The 19,892-nt window shown below is 35.1% G+C and overlaps 1 protein-coding gene across 8 annotated transcripts in view; it reads left to right on the top strand.

The window, feature by feature from the left end:
• RYR2 (ryanodine receptor 2) overlaps positions 1–19,892 on the top strand; it is a 381,438-nt gene that overhangs the window by 203,517 nt on the left and 158,029 nt on the right. For all 8 annotated transcript variants that reach the window (XM_021527072.4, XM_085576771.1, XM_021527071.4 and 5 more), the window contains 6 exons: positions 1,114–1,306; positions 3,106–3,322; positions 3,539–3,643; positions 7,803–7,906; positions 12,716–12,799; positions 15,800–15,959. In XM_021527072.4, the coding sequence (XP_021382747.3) occupies positions 1,114–1,306; positions 3,106–3,322; positions 3,539–3,643; positions 7,803–7,906; positions 12,716–12,799; positions 15,800–15,959 (863 nt within the window). The remainder of the gene's footprint in view (positions 1–1,113; positions 1,307–3,105; positions 3,323–3,538; positions 3,644–7,802; positions 7,907–12,715; positions 12,800–15,799; positions 15,960–19,892) is intronic.

The following is a 19,892-nucleotide window of genomic DNA, read 5'->3' as shown; positions in this document are numbered from 1 at the left end:
TCCCTGCTATTAAATTATTGTGCCTTTCTGTGATTTATTTTATACAAACTCTCAGCTGTGATATTTTCATCTGGCAGTATCACAAAGTAATTTTAAATATATAGAGTTTTGAAAGTGTTGGTATTTTATTTTTCCTCAGGGGCTGGGGAGATATGTGCATGAAAATTCACCTGTAGAAAAATTTCTGAGATGTCATTATTTTTGCTTCTGATAAAACCATATGCCTTCAGCTTCTTCCTGGAAATGTAGTGCTAGTAAAGTCTTTTGTGTTTACAAAAGTTAGACACCCTAGTTAAAAAGTTGGTGCTCTGTTCTTAGTATGCATCATGGAGTATCTCTTGCAGACAGTGCGTATTATTTTTGGAAAATATATGTAGATTTGTTTTCAAACAGCTTCCATGTTTTTTCAAAAATTTTGTACTGTAGATGGCAGTAAATTTCAGACACAATAATTTTTTATTCTGAATTCTATAGCTTGTTTCTCTTAGGAAGCAAGTGTGCTTGTGTAAACTTGATCTAAGATAGAATAATTCTCTAGAATTCATAAAAACTGATTAAAATATATATATCACTAAAGATATGTGCCTTCAAAAGGCATCTCCCTTTGCATATTGCTGAAAAATGCTGGTTTGTAGTTTAATAATGAAACTGAATAGTATAATCTCATACAAGTTTGGAAGAATACCATGATGTGGCCATTAAAAGGGAGTACCTAATTATCCATTAAAATTCAAAGTGAGATATTTTTCTTTGTCTAAATAATGAAGCATTCTTTAGAAAAGTATATTGGGTTTCATATTAGGTACTAATGGCTGTAATATAAGGAATAAAATGTAGTTTGATGGGTTTTGTTTATACAGTTATCATTAATTATTCTCACATTGAATGTAATTCAGTTTTATTATTTATGATTGAAATAGCTGTATTGATATGACTGTATGCTGCTATTCACTATATTGCAAGCTTAAAATCAGGCCTTGGATGTCATAGGTTAGACATTCGTATGTTAATGTGTTTGCACTCTAAAGTGACGTTTTTCTCTTTTTTAGGCTGCTGTGAAAACAAGTGTGGTTTTTGAAAGTTTCACTAAATGAGCCTCTGTTACTTCCATAGGTTGTGTAGCACGAACAGTAAATTCTCCCAACCAACATCTATTAAGAACTGATGATGTCATTAGCTGCTGTTTGGACCTGAGTGCCCCCAGCATCTCTTTCCGAATAAATGGTCAGCCAGTTCAAGGAATGTTTGAAAACTTCAACATAGATGGCCTCTTCTTCCCAGTTGTCAGCTTCTCTGCAGGAATAAAGTTAGCATCTCATGGATCATGGAGTTGTTTTGGGTTTTTTGTTGGGTATTTTTTTTCCCAAGTCTTCTGTTCTTTTGTTTGTTTGTTTTTTTTTTGGTTATTTTTTTCCTGTATAGATGAGTATGCTGAATATTTCCCTGACTGTCTGCTCTCATTTCTCTTTATGACATCTGGTTTGTTTTTTTTTTTTTTGGCAAATTTCCAGTTCTTGGTTAGTGAGAGCTCCAAAGAAGTCCTGAAGACACAGTGCATCTGTTGCTTTTCAGCACACCAGTGTATTCTAGTGTTTTGCAGACATATATTACAAACAGCTTCTTAATAATTTCTTTGCTGATACATTGCTACATATTCACTCCAGGGCAGCATTTTGCATCAGCCTTTGATATTAAAAATATATCTTCCCTAATTCACCTTTTACGAGGTAGTAACTATTATTAAAAGAGGCATTATCTGTGCTTACCTTAAGAAGTAGTGGGTATACACTTCCTTTTCTGCAGCATGAGTTACAATGAATTCAGTCTGCATTCTGGTGCTGAATTGGTTTTTTATAAAATTTAAAGTCACACTTGAGGCACCAAATGATTTGCTTCCATGTATTGAGCAATTTGAGACTATAATATTAAAAAAGGTTGTGTGGTGCTCCAGTGGGGAGACCAATGTTTTCAGGACTGGCAAAGATGAAGGCTTAGAGCTTATTTTTGTTGGAGGCAGAGCAATGTTCTCTGAGGGATCATTCAAAGAATACCAAATAACCTAAAAGCTGTCACACAGAGTACACACCCATCCTTTACTCCAGATGCAGAATACACTCCTTTAAACTTTGCTTTTGATGATACAGGATAGAAAATGTAGTAAAATCATAGATCTGCATACTACAAAATGCAAAACTATAAACTTGCATACTTTATTTCTATTATCAGAGATATTATTGACAGATATAATTTATGTACTGCACACAGTACAGAATGTGTACCGGTACAGCATTAACAAAAATCTTGTAAGACACTCAGTAAACAGAAAAGTTACCAAGTTCTTCTGGTTTAAGGCTAGTCTTTTGGGTGTTTTTTGATTCCTTCTGGATGGCAATGTTCTAGGAAGATTTTTCAGTATTATTCCATGGCTATGTCATGTTGATATTATGTCATTGCTACACCATTATTACCTCATTGATTGAATTTTTCAGTAATAAAAAGCCATTACATATTTACTGTTTTGTTATGAATAAAAGAGTGTTTTCCACTGAGTTTCTATTAATATGACAAGTAAAAATTATAGGGAAGGAAATTCAGGATTTTTTTGTATTTTGTCCTAAAGATTTAGTGTTTTATGAGAAAAAAAGAACCACAGGGTTTTAGGTTCATTTCTCAAATGAAATTGAATGGAGACTTCTTCAATGGAGAGAGTTCTGAAGTGCTTGATTGATTACTCTGGTTTTAATATCTGCCTTCGGAGACTCAAAAGGCTGCTTCTTACTTTATAGGTGTGCTGAGTAAACTGATTATTCTCTCTCTCAAAGATTATTGGTCTTGTGATTTAAAATGCCTTCAGTGAAGTAAAATTAACTAGAAAAAAGAATGGTTTACTTTTTCTGTGTTTTTTCAACCTCCTACATCACAAACCAGCAGCAGTTAGAGAATGGTGAACTGTAAACAATGAAAAGAAGCTGCAACATTCACATTTTTCCCTCCTTCTTTTTTTTCCCTTTTAAAAATAACATTTAGTATTCTTTAGGCTTATAGACTGATTAGACTTTCCACCAGAGGTGTCTTGGCTATCTAAAGTAATTCTGATGTTTACAGGGTTCGTTTCTTGCTTGGAGGTCGCCATGGAGAGTTCAAGTTCCTTCCTCCACCTGGATATGCTCCATGCTTTGAAGCTGTCCTACCAAAAGAGAAGCTGAAAGTGGAGAACAGCCGAGAGTACAAACAAGATCGTAGCTACACAAGAGACCTGCTGGGTCCCACTGTGTCTCTGTCACAAGCAGCTTTCACTCCAGTTCCTGTAGATACTAGCCAGGTATGGTGAGACTACACTTTCCTTTTTAAACACACACATATTACATGCCCATTTTACTTCATCTGGTTGAATTTGCACCTTGTCCCAAACTTGTTTTTTTCTTGGGATTTATTGAGATCTGGTTTGTATGATGTTTGCCTGTTATGAAAATTTGGGTGGCATGTCAAGCAACTTATTTGTAATAGCCTCTTCCTCTCTTATCTCTTTTCTCTTTAGATTGTTTTGCCTCCCCACCTGGAAAGAATTAGAGAAAAATTAGCAGAGAACATCCATGAACTTTGGGTTATGAATAAGATTGAACTTGGCTGGCAGTATGGACCAGTATGTACCTTCCAACCTAATTTTCTGTTAATTGCATTGTATGATTCAGTACATTGGTTTCAATGTACTAATGAGACTGTATTTTTCATCATTCCCCCCAAAATTAGTAAGGTTTTATACACCTTCCTACTAAATGCATGTGGAACCCAACAGCACTTGGGCATTTCTGAACAAAAATTCTGGTATTAAAGCTTTTTGGTTCTGAAATTTTCAGTCTAACTGTCAGCCCAGAAAGCACATAGTGAGTTTTTCACCTATTTGTTCTTGGAGCAAGATGTTCAACTGACTGGTAGAGTTAGCCAATAAAAACAGTTACTCTTGCTTCTCTTTGCATGTGCTGACTGACAGTACTTTTCTTAACATGCTAAATAAGTATTGCCTATAGGAAATTCCATTAAATCTGGTTTTTGCTTTCCTTTTCTCCACTTCTTCAGTCTCATGCCTGTATTAGGTGCTCTGTGTAACTATTTTCTTATCTCTTTCCTACTTTTCATGGAGCATGAAAAAGATTTTCTTTTAAAATGTAATCGGTAAAAAATTATCATGTTACTATACTCATTTTTGGTTTCCCAAATGCTACTTTATGAAGAAATATTGCTGTGAAGAGTATATAGAAACATGCTGCATGTACTAGATATAAGTGTAAAAACATGTATGTATTTTATTTTTGTTACTAAAAAGATTTTGGGCTTCTGAGGAGTTCAGGTTACAAATTTAAAGTAACTGGGCATAGGTATATTTTTGGTTTAGCATACAGCAGTACTTAAAAATATATGATTAACAGAGAAGATCTCTAGATTTTGTTGTAGTTACTTTCCCCACCAAATAAAATGCAAAACCTCAGTTAAATTAACATGTCAAAACATTTTAATTGTGGTGTAATCATACTAGCTGTGCAGTAACCTGCAGGAACTCTTAGTGTACCGTTACATATTGAGAGTCTTATTGTACAGTTGAACACTATTTAAATCATATATAATTACCAAGTGATAAAATTAGTTATGTTCAAAATGAAAATAGGTGTTAAATTTTTGAAATTACCTTGCTTTAATGTATTGCGGTAGGATGCACTCTCTTTGGGATCCTGATAGAGTATATGCTGATCATTTTTTGGTAGATGATTTCTTAATCATACTGGTTCCTTGCAAATAATTTTATCAGTTTCACAGAATACCCAGAGTTGGAAGGCACCCCAAGGATCATCAAGTCCAACTCCTGACCCTTGACAGCACCATTCCCAAGAGTCATACCAGTGACCAGGAGTGTTGTCCAAACACTTCTTTAGGTCACTCAGGCTTGGCACTGTGACCACTTCCCTGAGGAGCCTGTCCAACCACCCTCTGGGTGAAGAACCATTTTCTGATATCCCACCTAAACCTCCCCTGACACAACTTCAGGCTATTCCTTTGTGTCCTGTCACTGTCATCACAGAGAAGAGATCAGTGCTTGTCCCCTGCTTCCCCTCATGGGAAAGCTGTAGCTGCAGTGAGGTCTCCCCTCAGTCTTTTCCAGGCTGAACAGGCCAAGTGACCTCAGCTGCTCCTCAAATGCCTTTCCCTCAAGGCCCTTCACCATCTTCACTGCCCTCCTTTGGACACTACCTAACAGTGTCATGACTTTCTCTGGGTTGTGGCACCCAAAACTGCCCCAGGCACTGGAGGTGAGGCTTCCCCAGTGCAGATCAGAGCAGGACAATCCCCTCCCTTGCCTGGCTGGTGATGCTGTGCTCTATGCCCTCCAGGCCAGGGTTGGCCCTCCAGCTGCCAGGGCACTGCTGGCTCATGTTCAACTTGCCACTGACCAGGTCCCCCAGGTCCCTTTCCATGGCATTGCTTCCCAGCATCTCATTCCCTGGTCTGTCCATGCATCCAGGGTTGCTCCATCCCAGGTGTAGAATCCGGCACTTTCCCTTGTTGAATTTCATGAGGTTGGTGATTTCCCAGGCCTGTAATTTGTCTAGGTCCCTCTGCAGGGCCTCCCTGTTCTCCATGGAGTCAACAGCTCCTCCCACTTTTGTATTGGCTGCATTTAAGCCACTGTTGCCAATTCTACTTATCTGATTTCATGGCACAGAAATTAGCTTGCTTAGACACACACAAGTCCTCTAATATTAGATTTTGTCTTTTTAGTTCAGAGAAAGATGCATTGTATGTAGTAGCTAATGGTGTTTTTTCGCCTTCTAAAAGTTTAAAGTCTAATAGACTTTTAAAATTATCCTCCAGATAATTAAAAATTTCTGCTGTATCATTGTATATTCATCCTACATATCTGCATCATCAGATCAGTACCAAAGTGATACCCACTATTGCATGTCCTATTACTGCTGCAGTCTATGCATGTAAAAAAGTAAAATAGCAAGCCAATGTACAAAAAATTATGGACTTTATTAATTGGCTTAATTTTAACTCTGAATATGTGTGCTATTGAAATTATCAGATGCATCTCCATATCTTTATTTCTGTTCAATGTAACTGCACATTTAAAAACAGCCACAAAAATTAAGAATTGATGCATGAGTTCTGCCACTAATGTAATTTGCAAGGCAGTAGATTTTTATTTTGTTCTCAGAAAAAAATGGGAAACTACAAGGTAACCCACAAAATATGCTAGCTGTATGATAGAATTATTATACATTTTAATTGTAGAACAGAAATAATGTCACTAGGGGAAATAAATAATTTTGGATTTCTGAGAAGAATACCTGACATGCGAGACTTTAATTATCTGTACATAGATCTAAACTCAGAGACTACTTAATTTTTTAATAGACATATTACCAAAAATCTTAGGAATCTGTAAATAAAAATTTTCACTGGTAGTAAAAGACATTCCTCAATTTATCGTCTGTTAAATTTTTTAATTAGTTTGACAGCTGAATTGCCTGTGTTGTCTGTCCAAAGAACATTAATCCCATCAAATCAAGATAAATAACCCCTGGAGACTGTAAAGATTTTTCAGTCCAAAACATAAATTACTGCTGTTCAATTTGAGAATTATGTGCTTGGATCAAAATGCAAAAACTCAGCAATGTTATAGAGAAATATGTTTTTTTTTCATGACATTAAATAAGCTAGATTAAGTAGTAGTGTAAATATCAATTTTGAAAAATTATAACAGTTAGGCTTTTTAACTTCAACTTTAGGCATTCAGTTTTCCAGCAGAATTATCTGATTGATCAAAAATCAATAATGTTATTTACAATAATTTCCACTTTGCACCATTAAAGGTTAATATAAATGGTGAACTTATGGTCCATCTAAGATTGACATGAAAATGTTAACAGTCAATAATATTGTCAATAAGATGTTAACAAATGCATTGGGGACTTTTAGGTAATATTTTCAAACTAATGTATTTTATCAAGCCTTTGTAGATGTTGTTGGCTGAACTTTAGCACAAGATGCTAAGTCGAGAGCTGTAGAATGCTTGGTTGTCACAGCCTCCAAGGTTGCCTTTCTACGTTATAGCCAGTGTTAGATTAAAACTGTGTAAAATAGAGGAAGTTAAACATGTTTTTGATCAAATTTGCAAGTTTATAAAATGTAGGATTTTGTAAATTATTGTCTGTATGGCTCTCCTATCACTACACTAAAAATAAATTCATGTTCCACTCATATGTGGCTTCCTAACAGTTACATTCTGCTTTTATGTACTAAAAATAACTTAGAAACGAATATTTTTCAAATTAAGAGATGGGGAAAATTTCTTTTACATTGTTTTTTTCATTAGGTAAGGATTTCAGTACTATCTATGTCAACGTATTTGTACAAACTGGATGCAGAATTTTTGAAACATGGGCTGAAGATTAAATGGTACTTAATGGCTGTATGTTGAAACAATATAGATTGAACTGTTCTTGAACTTTGCATATTTCCTGTGAACATCTGAATGTTCAAATTCAAACATCTGAATGTGTACAAATTTGTATTTAAGCCACTTGAGATATGCAAATCTGAAGTTTATTTGCAAATACAAATTCTGCCTTGCTTGAACACAGTGATCATTCTCTGAGAATACAGAAATCTTTCTGTTCTGAGGTGTTCATCCAGTTTGAGTAATTTTAACAGGATCAGCTTTAAGTAATTTGTGTATTGGACTGGTTTAAAATTTTGTTTTCTTTTTGAGGCATGGTAAGCTTATTTCTTTACTTTTTTCTCAGGTTAGAGATGACAACAAAAGACAACACCCATGCTTAGTGGAGTTCTCAAAATTGCCGGAGCAGGAAAGAAATTATAACTTGCAAATGTCACTTGAAACACTGAAGTAAGTTGCTAGAACTTTTGAAATTTATAGTTAGAGTTTTGTAAGGAGATGCAGTTTCCAGAATTGACGTGCAAATTAAAATTCGATGTGTAGGAGAGGGTAATAATATGCAAATGAGGGAGTGAGCCACATTAATGAATTATGTATTTGGCATTGAAAATTACTTTGATAGTATTTTAGAATTATTGTGGTAATGCTGATTATGAAATGAAAATTCAGACAATTTTCATCTAGGAGGAATGAAATAGATCCAAGGTTTGAAAAAAAAAATCTTTGCTTCTTATTTGATTTTATTCAATTTAATTTCTTTCCATTTTCTTTATTGATAAAACACACTTTGGCACTCAATATTTAAATTAAGAACTTTGCTTCAGAACCCCTTGCTGCTATTTCAGTGTCAATGTGTATGTTGCCACAGAACAAAGAGTAGCAAGCATTTCTTCCTTTTGTGGATGAGTGGTTAGATGTGTGAATATCATGGAAACTCTCCAGTTGGAATGCTATAAAATTTCAGTGGGACATTAAAGGGTTTGTTGAAATAATCTACTTTTCTGGTTTACAAAGATACAATTCCTCTCTTCAGCTTTGTCAGTCAAGGAGGTTTGAGTTCATACTTTGCTGTCAATTAATTGAAAAATCTATTAGTATAAGTAATTTCTCCCATATGTGACATTCCATGGAGCCAACGTGTAGAAATATATCTCAAATTGATAAATGCTTGATAGTAGATGTGGTTCTCAAATCAACCATATTTAAATCTATTCTTTCTCCTTTTTTTTTTTCCCCACTTTTAGAATATAGTTGCTTTTTACTATTTAGAGAGATTACAAAGGATGAATGTCTTCATGTGATATCATTTTTCAGTGAAAATTTGTCCTATATTATTAAAATCCTTGCCATGTAAACTGATAGTGCAATATAGTGTTTATACTCCTAATTAAAGGACTTCATGTCCTCATAGTAGAATGTGGGAACTCAAAATGTCTCTCAGACATTTTTGGAGGTTCCAGGCCATGGTCAGACGCAGTCTGGACCCCAGCAGGCAGCTGGATTTAGCTGTGATTTCGAGTTTGAACCATGGAATGAATTACCAACTTTGAAGGTGGAACAAGCAGTCACAAAATGCTAGGTAGTATAGTAAATGTAGTCACAAAGTAGAGGGAAATATTTTTTGGTAGTGTACAGGGGGGTTTTAGTGCATGTACAGGGGGGTTTTTACTTTGTACATGGGGGTCAGAAGTTCTAAGATGGAGGAAAGTGGGCTGAACCCATCCTTCTTCTTTCTTCTTCCTTACCTCCATGTTCTTGGTGATGTTGGCACTCACAGATTGGTTTAGAATAGAAAAACACTTGGTAACATAGGTAATAGGTATTGGGGAATAATTGTAAACATGTAATATGTAATATATCATATAAAAGATAGCAGCAGCCCTGGGCGGGGAGAGAAGAAGAAGACACCGGACAGTCAGGGTGTCAGGAGTGTGTGCCTCTCTGCCTGGGCCGCTGACCAAAGGGCCGCAGCCCGAGAACTTAATCTGTTAGATAACTAGCAATAAAACATCTTGAGACCGAACAAGAAGAGACTGCGGAGTTTTCCTTTGGGAACACGGGTTGGAGGAGAAGCTCTACCACCACACGAGAACCCCAACCAAACCCGGGGTTCTCACAGTAGAAAGTTCTGTAGAAGACTCCCTCTAGAACTTTTTGTAGATTTCTTTTCAGGCCAGCTTCTCTGCACTATTTACTGTTCTACCATTCCCAGACTAAATAAGTTACTCAGTGTGAAACTGAATACTTGGGGTCATATTTATGACTCTAAGTGCTAAATGTTTTCTGGAGGGATAGATTGCCATTATTTTGAGGTAAAACAGCCATTGAACGGGAAGCAAGAAAATAAGTTCAAATTTTCTATAGGTAGATATTAGAATTAAAAGGAAATTTTTTGAGCATTTCCCATAAGCAGAGCAATGTGCTAGGAATTCAGAGTAGATTCTTCCTTTCTATTTAATGAAACTGCAAAAGATGATGTCATTAACTTTCACTATGTTTGGATGTTTTCCTAGAATACTCTATAAAATATGGCTCAAACAGCAGAAAAATCATGCTGTCATAATTAAATGCACACAAATTTAATGAGTCTTTAGATGATTACTGGTTCAGTATCCAGTGCTTTTCTAATCTAACCCTGTAAAAAATCCCCAAGTTTTTGTTTTATAAACATACAAGTTATAGATTACTCTTTTTTTAAATTAATGCTTACTAAGTAAAGTCTTCCTATTAAATGGATAATATCCAAAATATAAAGCATTCAGTCCTTCTATGTGTTTTAAAATTGTAAGTCTTCCTTACCTCCTTGTATTAGTCCTTGTTTTCTCATAAATGAAATTCTAATTTTGTAGTATTGAGTTGTATTTATCATGTAGACATCTGTTGTGCAGGGATTCGGGGCCTCTTACTCAGTTTGTTTCTACGTGCTTGAAAATGTGGTGAAGTCAATGCACTAATCAGTTCTAGGTGGTCTGTAGATTATGACTTGAATTGGAACCTATCTTGACTATTTCTTTACTAGATGTATCTAGTCTACTAGCTGTCAATCTTGATAAGAGGGGAAAAGGAAAGAAAATGTTATTTTAAATAAATTTTAAATAATAATTTTCTTTACAATTTGCATCAAATTGCATACTTGAAATAGTTGCAAAACATGGAGAATAATGCTGAATGTAATTGTGTTTTGGTTTGTGGCTAGTTTTGCTGCCAGATGAGAGTTAGAAACCAAGGAAGATCTAAGTCATATTATCTGATACAACATTTCTTTTCCATATACTGGGATCTTTGTATATTTTAAGTAAGATTGAATACTTTTATGAGCTATAAAAATTACATACTGTATGAAATGTCAAGATGCAGAAATGAGTTGCCTCTGAAAATGTCATGGGATTAAAATATGCTTGCTCATACTGTTTCTGCACATGCTTATATATATATGTTTTATAGTTTGGTCTTGCATATTTTTCTGGTTAATCTTGCTTATTATTTTGTGACTGATTTTCTCATTTCTGTGTATTTACTCAGTCTTGTGTGATAATTACATCTACCATTGTGATGATGAGAGCTACATTTAGCCACTTTTCATTTTCTTGCTTAAGTTTGAAGTACTTTAATGGTCTTTCAGATTCTGCCTGTAGTCTGTCATTTTATCCTCCTGTGGCACTCTTATTTGAATTTGTTTTGTTTGGGTAGTGATAATTCCTGGCTTACATGACAGGAAAAATGGGGTTACCAGAGGTTAGCTCCTCTGTACTGCATTTCACTATTAGATATGTTCTCCTACTTATGTTGGTGATAGCTGCATAGGAATTATGTACTATTTATGCCAGTTGAAATTTAGCTGCATGGAGTATTCTTAGCAGATAGTGTGTTTTGCAGGAAGGGGCCAATGGATTTAGTTTCCTCATTTCTGATTTTACTGTCTAATTTTAAATCAGGGTTCACAGTCCATAACAGTAGGACCTACTTCTTGTAGCTAGCACTAAAAATATGTTGGAAGAATCTCCTTGAAACAGACAATTCATCTGACAAAAGAAACAATGTTAGAAGAGTACTTATGCTCTTCCCCCCCTGCTCCCAGTCAGTTCAAAAGCAGTAAATATAGTTGAAGCATGACTAGAAAATATCATTTTAGCTAGTGGCAAGAACAAAAAAAAAATCTTGTTTGACACCTTTCTTTCACTTCAGGAAAATTTGGAATGGAATCCAAGCTGTTTACACCTGTGATTTCTTCTGTAATCAGTTTCTTTCAAAGATATGGTTATCTCCCTCAGGTTTTGTGAAAATTCTCATCTGACTCCAAAGTTAAGTCTCTGACTTTTGTCTAGGATTTCTATTAATTTCAATGTCAATATTTTATTAATGCACCTAGACTAAAGAAAGACTAGAAGCTAACATTGAATATACATGCAGGAACAAATAATTAATAATTTACAGATCAAATCTTCGAGAGAAATGAGATTTAAAATTTATGCTACTAAACTATGTGGCTATAAGGAAAGCAAGAAGTCTGAAGTAATCAGAAACCCAGTTAGTACTGTTGACCCTCTTCTAAGTTTGTATAAATAGTGTTTGCTTTCTGAAATTAACTGAATTTTGTAGATTCAGGCCACAATGGACTGGTTCAGTGACTCTGTGGTACAAGCCTCTTGGTAGGTACAAGACACGCTGTCTAAATTGAATAACATGGCAATTTTGGCCTAATGCTTATCGTGCATTCTGCTGTCAGTTCTGTCTTCAGTAGTGTGTCCTAAAAAAATCCAGATCCAACTGAAATCTCTAAATAATAGCTTCTTCAGAATTAAGACACATTCTAAGGATAAGAGATATTTTATTCCTTTTTTTCTTTTTGTAGCTGTGATAGAAGTAACAAAACAGATAAATACATGGGTTAGAAGCAGTATGAATGAGTATGTAAGTGGTATGAATAAGTATATAAAGCAGAAATAATATCTCAATGGCAATCTTCAAACTGATACCTCATAGAGAAAAAAATACTATATGATAGTTTCATTTTGAAGTACCTTACTCATATTTTAATGGATTTTTTTGGAACATCTTGTGACATTTTCCTAATACTATCAGAAAAATTACATATACAAAAAGGCTGGTGTTGATATTTCTATATTATATTGTAATAATTTCCATAGGTGTCATTTGTTTTATAGTGTCATTTATAGGCACTATAGTGTACCTATGAACAGTAGAAACTCAAAATATCAAAACATTATCAGTAATTAATCTCTGATTTCTGTGCTCTAGAACCCTGCTGGCATTAGGTTGCCACGTTGGAATTGCTGATGAACGTGCTGAAGAAAAAGTGAAAAAAATGAAACTTCCAAAGAAGTAAGCTGAAATTCAATGTGTATTCTTGTTATACAGTAGGGATTAAGTGAATTCTATTTTAACAATTCAGTATTTATACAGCTAGTTTTATTAGTTCTTGGGCATGCATGTACATGCATGAATTCTCAGGAATTTTCAGCAATTTTCACATACCGTAATTCACACTTTTTCTTCCAGAAATTTTTCACCTGATATGTAGACAAATTTAGGTTTTTTTGTACTATGTTGTAATGTCTGACATTCATTGTTATGTATTTCTTTTATATACTGTGTATCACGGAGACTTCGTAAAGAATTTTTACAGTAACTTTGCCAATGTATTTTACAGTGCTGCATATGTCTAAAGTTCCCTTTTGAAAGTTCTCAAATGGCCATGACTTGAGGTGTAGAGAGCTGGTAGAATCACCTGACTTTTTTCCAAGTGATCTGTTGACATCAGCATTGGGCTGGACTGGGCTTAGCCTGGTATGGTATAGTGGCCTCTACTACCACAGCTCTGAAACCAGCTCTCATGGCCCAGCCAAATTGCCCCGGTTTCTTAGCATCAGTATACACACACAGAGTTTGGGAATAAAGGACCTGAGAACTTGGACGCAGTTGAGATAATGGAACTTTAGTTTCCTATGCCTGACAGCCCTACTGCCCAACATACACTTGAGCCCAGGGGATGAAGGTCGACTATATGTAAAGAGTCAGAAAGGTAAATGCTACAGTTTTACTAAGAGAGAACTTCTGCATGGTCTGTTTTTCCTGAATTTAAGACAGTAATTTAGTTTCCTTGGTTATGACTCAGAGGAATGGTAAATTCTGGTTGCTGAGTTCCTGCCACCAGTTGCAACTCATTGCTCTTTGCAGGTATGTGTTCTGTGCAGAAACAGCTGTTCCTCTGGGATTGCATATCTCCATTATTCACTGCAATCCTTCACTGACCAATACATTTGTATTACATGGAGTCCCTGAGGCCAGTGTAATAACCTCCAGTACTTTTAACTAAAGGACGTATTTCTTGCTTTTGTGAGCCAAAAGCCTGTGCTTATTCTGATTCCTGCAGGCTTCTAGTAATGCTTTACTACAAGGTAGCTGTAAGAACCTGGACCATCAGGTCTTTGATATCTACCACACTGCACAGATTTACATACCACTGATATTACAATTTCAGAATCCCTGATGCAGTGGCTTTGCCAGAATGAATGGGAATAAAAGCAAAGTATTAATTCAAGTTCTCCCCCTACCAAAACTGTTCAGTTTTGGTATCCCAAAATAACTGTTGATCTCTCAAGGAAGAAAAGATATCTAGGGCCTTCTTGTATTTTCATTCTGAAGTATATGTGCATTTGCAAGACTGTTCAAGTGAATCAAATTTCCTGCTATTGAGAAACTGCAGATAAATCTCAAGTCTGAAGAATTTATACTTTCTAATATAAGAAGACCAATAATGCCAAGTCTTTTTAATGTCATTAATTGTCATACCTGTAGATACCTGAAGTCATACCATACTTACAAAGTTAGAATTTTGATACCTCACATATAATGGATTGAAAAAACTAGCAAAAAGGAGAGGAAAACATCGTGGCTGTATTCTTAAAAGCTTGGGCAGGGGAGCATGACAGGAAAGAGCACAGTAATTGCCAACCTGACAAGTGTGCTAATTTCATATGTTTCACTGTTTCCATTACTGTCTTGTTTTACTCATCTCACTGAAGTGACTTCACAGAAACCTGATGAGAAGTAACTGTGAGGGCAGTGAACTCCTGTGGGGGCTTGCTGTAATAGAAACCTGCAGATTGGGAACTATGTGGATGGCTGATTTTGGAATTATGTTCCTGAATTGCTGTTTTCTAGGTTAAACTTTTTCTTTTTATTGTGGTAATTTTGAGGGTAGATTCAATGTCTTATTTATAGATATAATCCCTCTTAAATACCTGGTTGTTTTAAATTATTGTTTTCAACAAATAATTTGTTTAAATGTGTTTTAAAATGATTGTTGCAGAAGATAATTAATTAAGATTGGTAAAGTATTTTAATATTTTAGGATATAAATGGAGATAAATACTGTTTAATTGTATGGGTTTTTCTCTGTCAGTACAAGTTAAGAAAATTACCAAATTGTTCAGAAAATAATTGGGCAATTATTTAAACTAGCTCGTCTTTATACACCCCAGGGTGTAAAACTTCAATGAGAGCATGTTGTTGTTTATTTTCCACAGACTCCTTTTGTTTCAACCAAAATAGTGCTTTGTATGCTGGAGGAGAAATAGAATCATAGGATCATTTAGGTTGGAAAAGACCTTTAATGCTTTACGTCCTCTATTGAAGGTTTGCTCATAAGTAAAGTAGGACATTTCTATAATTAATGGGAAGGGAATAATTTTATCAAAGTAGCATTCCTAAGAGCACTAAAAAAAGTGAGGAAGTTGCCTTTCTATTCTGAAGTCATGCTTAAATTTAAACAGTTGCATTTAAGCATCCTATGATTTGAAGGATAATTAAGGTATGAATATTATAAAGACATTTTAAGGTGGCTTTCAAAATTGGTCTCGAATATGCCATTTGACCTGCTCTGTCTTTTAGCATCCCCTTATGCAACAGGAAGAATATATTTTTTCATTTCAGTAGGAAGTAAATAGAATTTAATAAGTATTGTCATCTGCACAGAGGTAGCAATAAAATTGTTGATATAAACATTTAGATAAGCAACATCTTAATCCACTACTTTGAATATGTGGCATTACTAAAATACTTTAAAAACATTTTTAATTCAGACCATTTGTGTAGCTTTCATTACCAGTTACTTCATCCCATCAAGATGCAATTAGCTTGAAACAGAATCAAAATCAAAAACAAATCAGTAATCAAATTTACATTATTGTTCTTTACATTCAAAGGCAGATACCAGATTTATATAGATATGTTGCATTTATGTTATTTATTTCTTTTGTGGTTTCTCATAATTTTTTTTCTTGCTGGAAAGTAACTGCACGTTCTGTTTTTATTCAACAGCTATCAGTTGTTGAGTGGATATAAGCCAGCACCCATGGATCTGAGTTTTATCAAACTGACCCCCTCTCAAGAAGCTATGGTGGATAAACTGGCAGAGAATGCTCACAATGTGTGGGCAAGGGACCGTATAAGGCAAGGCTGGACATATGGCATCCAGCAGGTAAGGGCTAACTTCAGACACTTAGAACAGCACTTATCTAATGAGAGATTTTGCAGCTAAATGGAAATACTGGTGACACACAGTCAGGAAGAAACAGCTAGTGAATGCAAGTTTGTCACTCAAAGAAAACAAAAATACATAATTTAAAGCACTCTTGCTAAATAGCAGTATAAGATTCTTACAAGCAGTATTAAAAGACTTGGTGGTATATTCTTGTAAGCTATCTAAATCTCAGGGTGAGAAAACTGCATGCAGGAAGCTAACGTGCTCCAGTATTTTAGGAAATGCAAATATTGACTTTCACCAGGGCAATCATTTAAATGTTTGCAGTTCTGGGAATTGAATAATTTTGTTTATCCAGGAAAATAAAAATATAAACTTCTAGTAATAACTTTGCTAATATGTTGTATTTCTGGCAGAAGCCATGCTTAACTAAGAATAGTTAAGTTAGACTCAAAGTGCCAGTCCTACTTCAGTTGTTCTGCTCCAGTGAATATGAATATTATTTGATACTTTTCCCAATGTGTTACAAAGGAGGAGAGTAAGAATAAAGCAAGGTGGATTATTAAAAGCAAAACTCAGGTTCTTTTGTTTCTTTAGAAAATCCCCAAAACCAGTCAATTGGGTGTACCATGAGAATAATTTAGTATTTTCCAAGACAGCTTCTACATCAGTTTTCTCTTAAGATTTTCTGTTCTATTTGTGATTGGTTGTGAATTTTATATACAGAATGGTCTCTTCACTTGTGTTAATATATGTGTGATAGCATTCCACAGTGAAATTTTAGGACAATTTACCCCTTGGGGAAAGAATGAGTTTTCATGGTTTAATGCTGAGCATAAAAGATCACTATTTTTGCAAAAATGAGGTACAGCTGTTTTGTAGGTACATACCCTTCTTCTCCTTGTTTTTGGCAAAAATTTGAATTATACATTTCAGTGCCACATATGTCAAATTTTATTCTTCTACAGGACCAAAATTCATTCTATTTGAAAAACTTTTGTGTAAAATAAAATAATCTGGACTTTTATATATTAGGTTAAGCACTTCACCTCATCACATGCAGGTATGCTTATGTGACAAAATATATGCTGCCTATTTGCATTTCAGTATTGTTCATTATGGTATCTTACTATGAAGCTGCCATTGTGTTACTCTGTAAGCTTTTTTTTAGGAAATCTATGTTCTGTATTTGCGTCTAGACAGACAGTGAGTCAATTCTTCTGTTTGCAGACTGGAATATATGTATATTCTCGACTAGGAAAGAAAACACTGAATATAATTCAGTGTTTGTGCAACTCCCTGCTTTCCCCAGGATCAAATTTTTCCATAATACTGCACCTTTAAGTAAGAGGTGGCCTTTTGAAGTGCTGTTAACATTTCTGATAGAACATGAATCATGAGAAGTGTTGGAAATGATGGTTTTCTGTTGTCAGGTAGGGGGAGGGGATTAATTAGTTTTGAACTCACTATTTCAATCCCGTGTTTATGGAGTCAGTGCACAATTCATTTCTAGAATGAAAAACTGTATGTTCAAAAGAAATATTTCTAATATATTAAAGAATGCACTCAAGAATTTATACCATGTCTCCCATATTTTTTATTCTTCCAGAAGCCAATAATTTTCAGTACAGGACCTTGCAAAGTGGGAGCTATGAAATGAATGAAAGTTGGGAAATTGTTACAACTTTGATAGAAACTTCACATAGCCCAAAATTAAATTTAGTTTTGCAACAGAATTTATTGATTAGGATAAAGTTAAGAAGTCTCTGGAATCAAATGCATCTCTTGGCTAATTATATTTCTAACTAGCTTTGGGAAAATCTAATCTTGTGACTCACATGTGAATAAATTTCCTTAGATCTTGACGACAATTTATCCTTTGTATTGGTTTATCTTTGAAAAAACCCACAAATAATTTTGCCATATTTATTGGAGTGAATTTGCAGCTAAATTGCATGTTTTCTGAATTAGCGAGGTATTAAGTAGGAAAGTCAGTTACCCAGTGTTGCTGGTTTGGGAATGATACATAAAAGATGTAATGGGAGCGGGTGGCAATGAAAAAAATTGTCCTTTACATCTTCACAATATTTTTATTATACACAGTCTTTATGTATGTTTCAGTGTGCCTGTTGAAATAGAAGGTTTTTGCATTTGAAGAGATGTAATGTGATAGTCATAAATCATTAATTTTATTATGGTTTCCCAAAGTTGCTCAAGGCCCCAATTTGGGTTTTAAAAAGCACCTTAAAACCCCAAAAAACATAGATCAGACAAATCTGGTATGGGATATAACCTAAAATTAAACACTTCAGAAGAATCATGAAGTCTGTCTTATGTTCTCAGTGCTGTGCTTAGGGAAAGAGACCAAACTGACTGTTGAACCTAAAATGTTGTAGCCCTGTGAGAAGATATTTTTGAGCTTCAAAGGGAGAGAGCAGAGAGGGAAAAGGAGGACTCAGATCTACTCACTGAACAGCTCTCTGTATTTTATCTACTGACTCCTAAAATAGTTTCCTGAAGGAAATTCTTGTATCTCTGGTCTTCCCTAGGCTCCCTTTCTAATAAATGTCCTGCTTGCTGGACATACCATGAACATTAAATCTCTGCTTACTTACTAAAATTTATAGCCTGGTGTGATAAAACTCATGGCAACTAGAGGTTTTGTTTAAAACCCTTTAGCCTTGTAATTACTGAGTGGTACATTAGCCATTTTTCAAGAGTTTTAAAAGATTAACTCTATAGCAGCAAAGATGTCTGACCATCCATTCAGATGGCCAAGGACAAGGTTTTGTATTAAAACCTTATTGGAATGGTAGCCCCTAGTTAAGTTTTCAGATATTTTTTAAGCAGCCGGTGTGTATCAAGCTCTGATTTTGCCTACTAGGTTATGCTCTGAAAGAGTCTTAGACAAATACTTCTGCTCTAAATCTTGACTGGGCTTAGGCATATATGATAAATATTTAACTGTTCTTCCTTATTAAGACAAAGGCAGTTATGGACATACAGAGAAGAGTCTGGAGAATTTAAAACAAAAAATCTTAAGTGCCTATGAAACTGATCACATTTGGAGTTGGAAAGACATTTTATTGGGGTTTTGCAGTCCTGAGTTCTTATGCTTTAAATATCCAAGATTTTTTACTGACTAAAGACTTTTGTGTGCTGAGTTGTGCACTCTTGTTGAAAATGCAGTGTAATGGTGCAGTGAGCAGTGTCACAGTTATGCTTTCAGCAGAGTATGATTGTAAATGTGAACAAGAGCTCAGAAATATTCATGACCTTCAGGAAGTACATTTACAAGGTCAACAGTATACTTTACTCCCTAATTCCTGACAGACAAGTTAGCACAGTCTCATGGATAATTAAACAGGTAGATGATGCCCTTTTTCAGCAATAGCATGTCTTGCAGAAGGTGCCATGCTTTGGATATTGATGTTGATTTGTTCTTAATTTCATAATCTTTCTCTTTTCAAATATTTCTTTTTCTTCTGGAAAAAAGACCAACAGCTGAGTTTCAGGAGTGCTTACAATATGCGGATAACAAATACCATTTATTAAAACCCATGAAAAGAGAGCAGAAGAGCAAGGTGCTCCTTTCTGGGTGCAATGCAGAGATGCCTCTCATTTAGCTGATGTACATATCACATGGCAAGCTGCCAGCTCTAGGTGTTGTCCACACTGCCACGTGCTTCTGCTGGACTCCAATTATTTCATGGGCTACATTTTGTCATCCTGTCACATTACTGTGACATGCTACGGTACTGGAATTAAGTGACATGATGTTGTGCTGTATAATACTATATACAGATCTTGCAGAGCTGTAAAATAGTTTACTAAGGGAAAGAAGTTTACAGATGTTTTAAAGTAGATGAACTAATCCATAGGAAATATGTTATGAACAGCAATCGTGCTGTGGCTGTAGGATGAATTAAA

The sequence above is a fragment of the Lonchura striata genome, chromosome 3 (assembly GCF_050655825.1).
Source record: "Lonchura striata isolate lonStrDom1 chromosome 3, ASM5065582v1, whole genome shotgun sequence".
Lineage (NCBI taxonomy): Eukaryota > Metazoa > Chordata > Aves > Passeriformes > Estrildidae > Lonchura > Lonchura striata.
The sequence above is the reverse complement of the archived record's forward strand: the minus strand, read 5'-3'. Positions and strand labels throughout refer to the sequence as shown.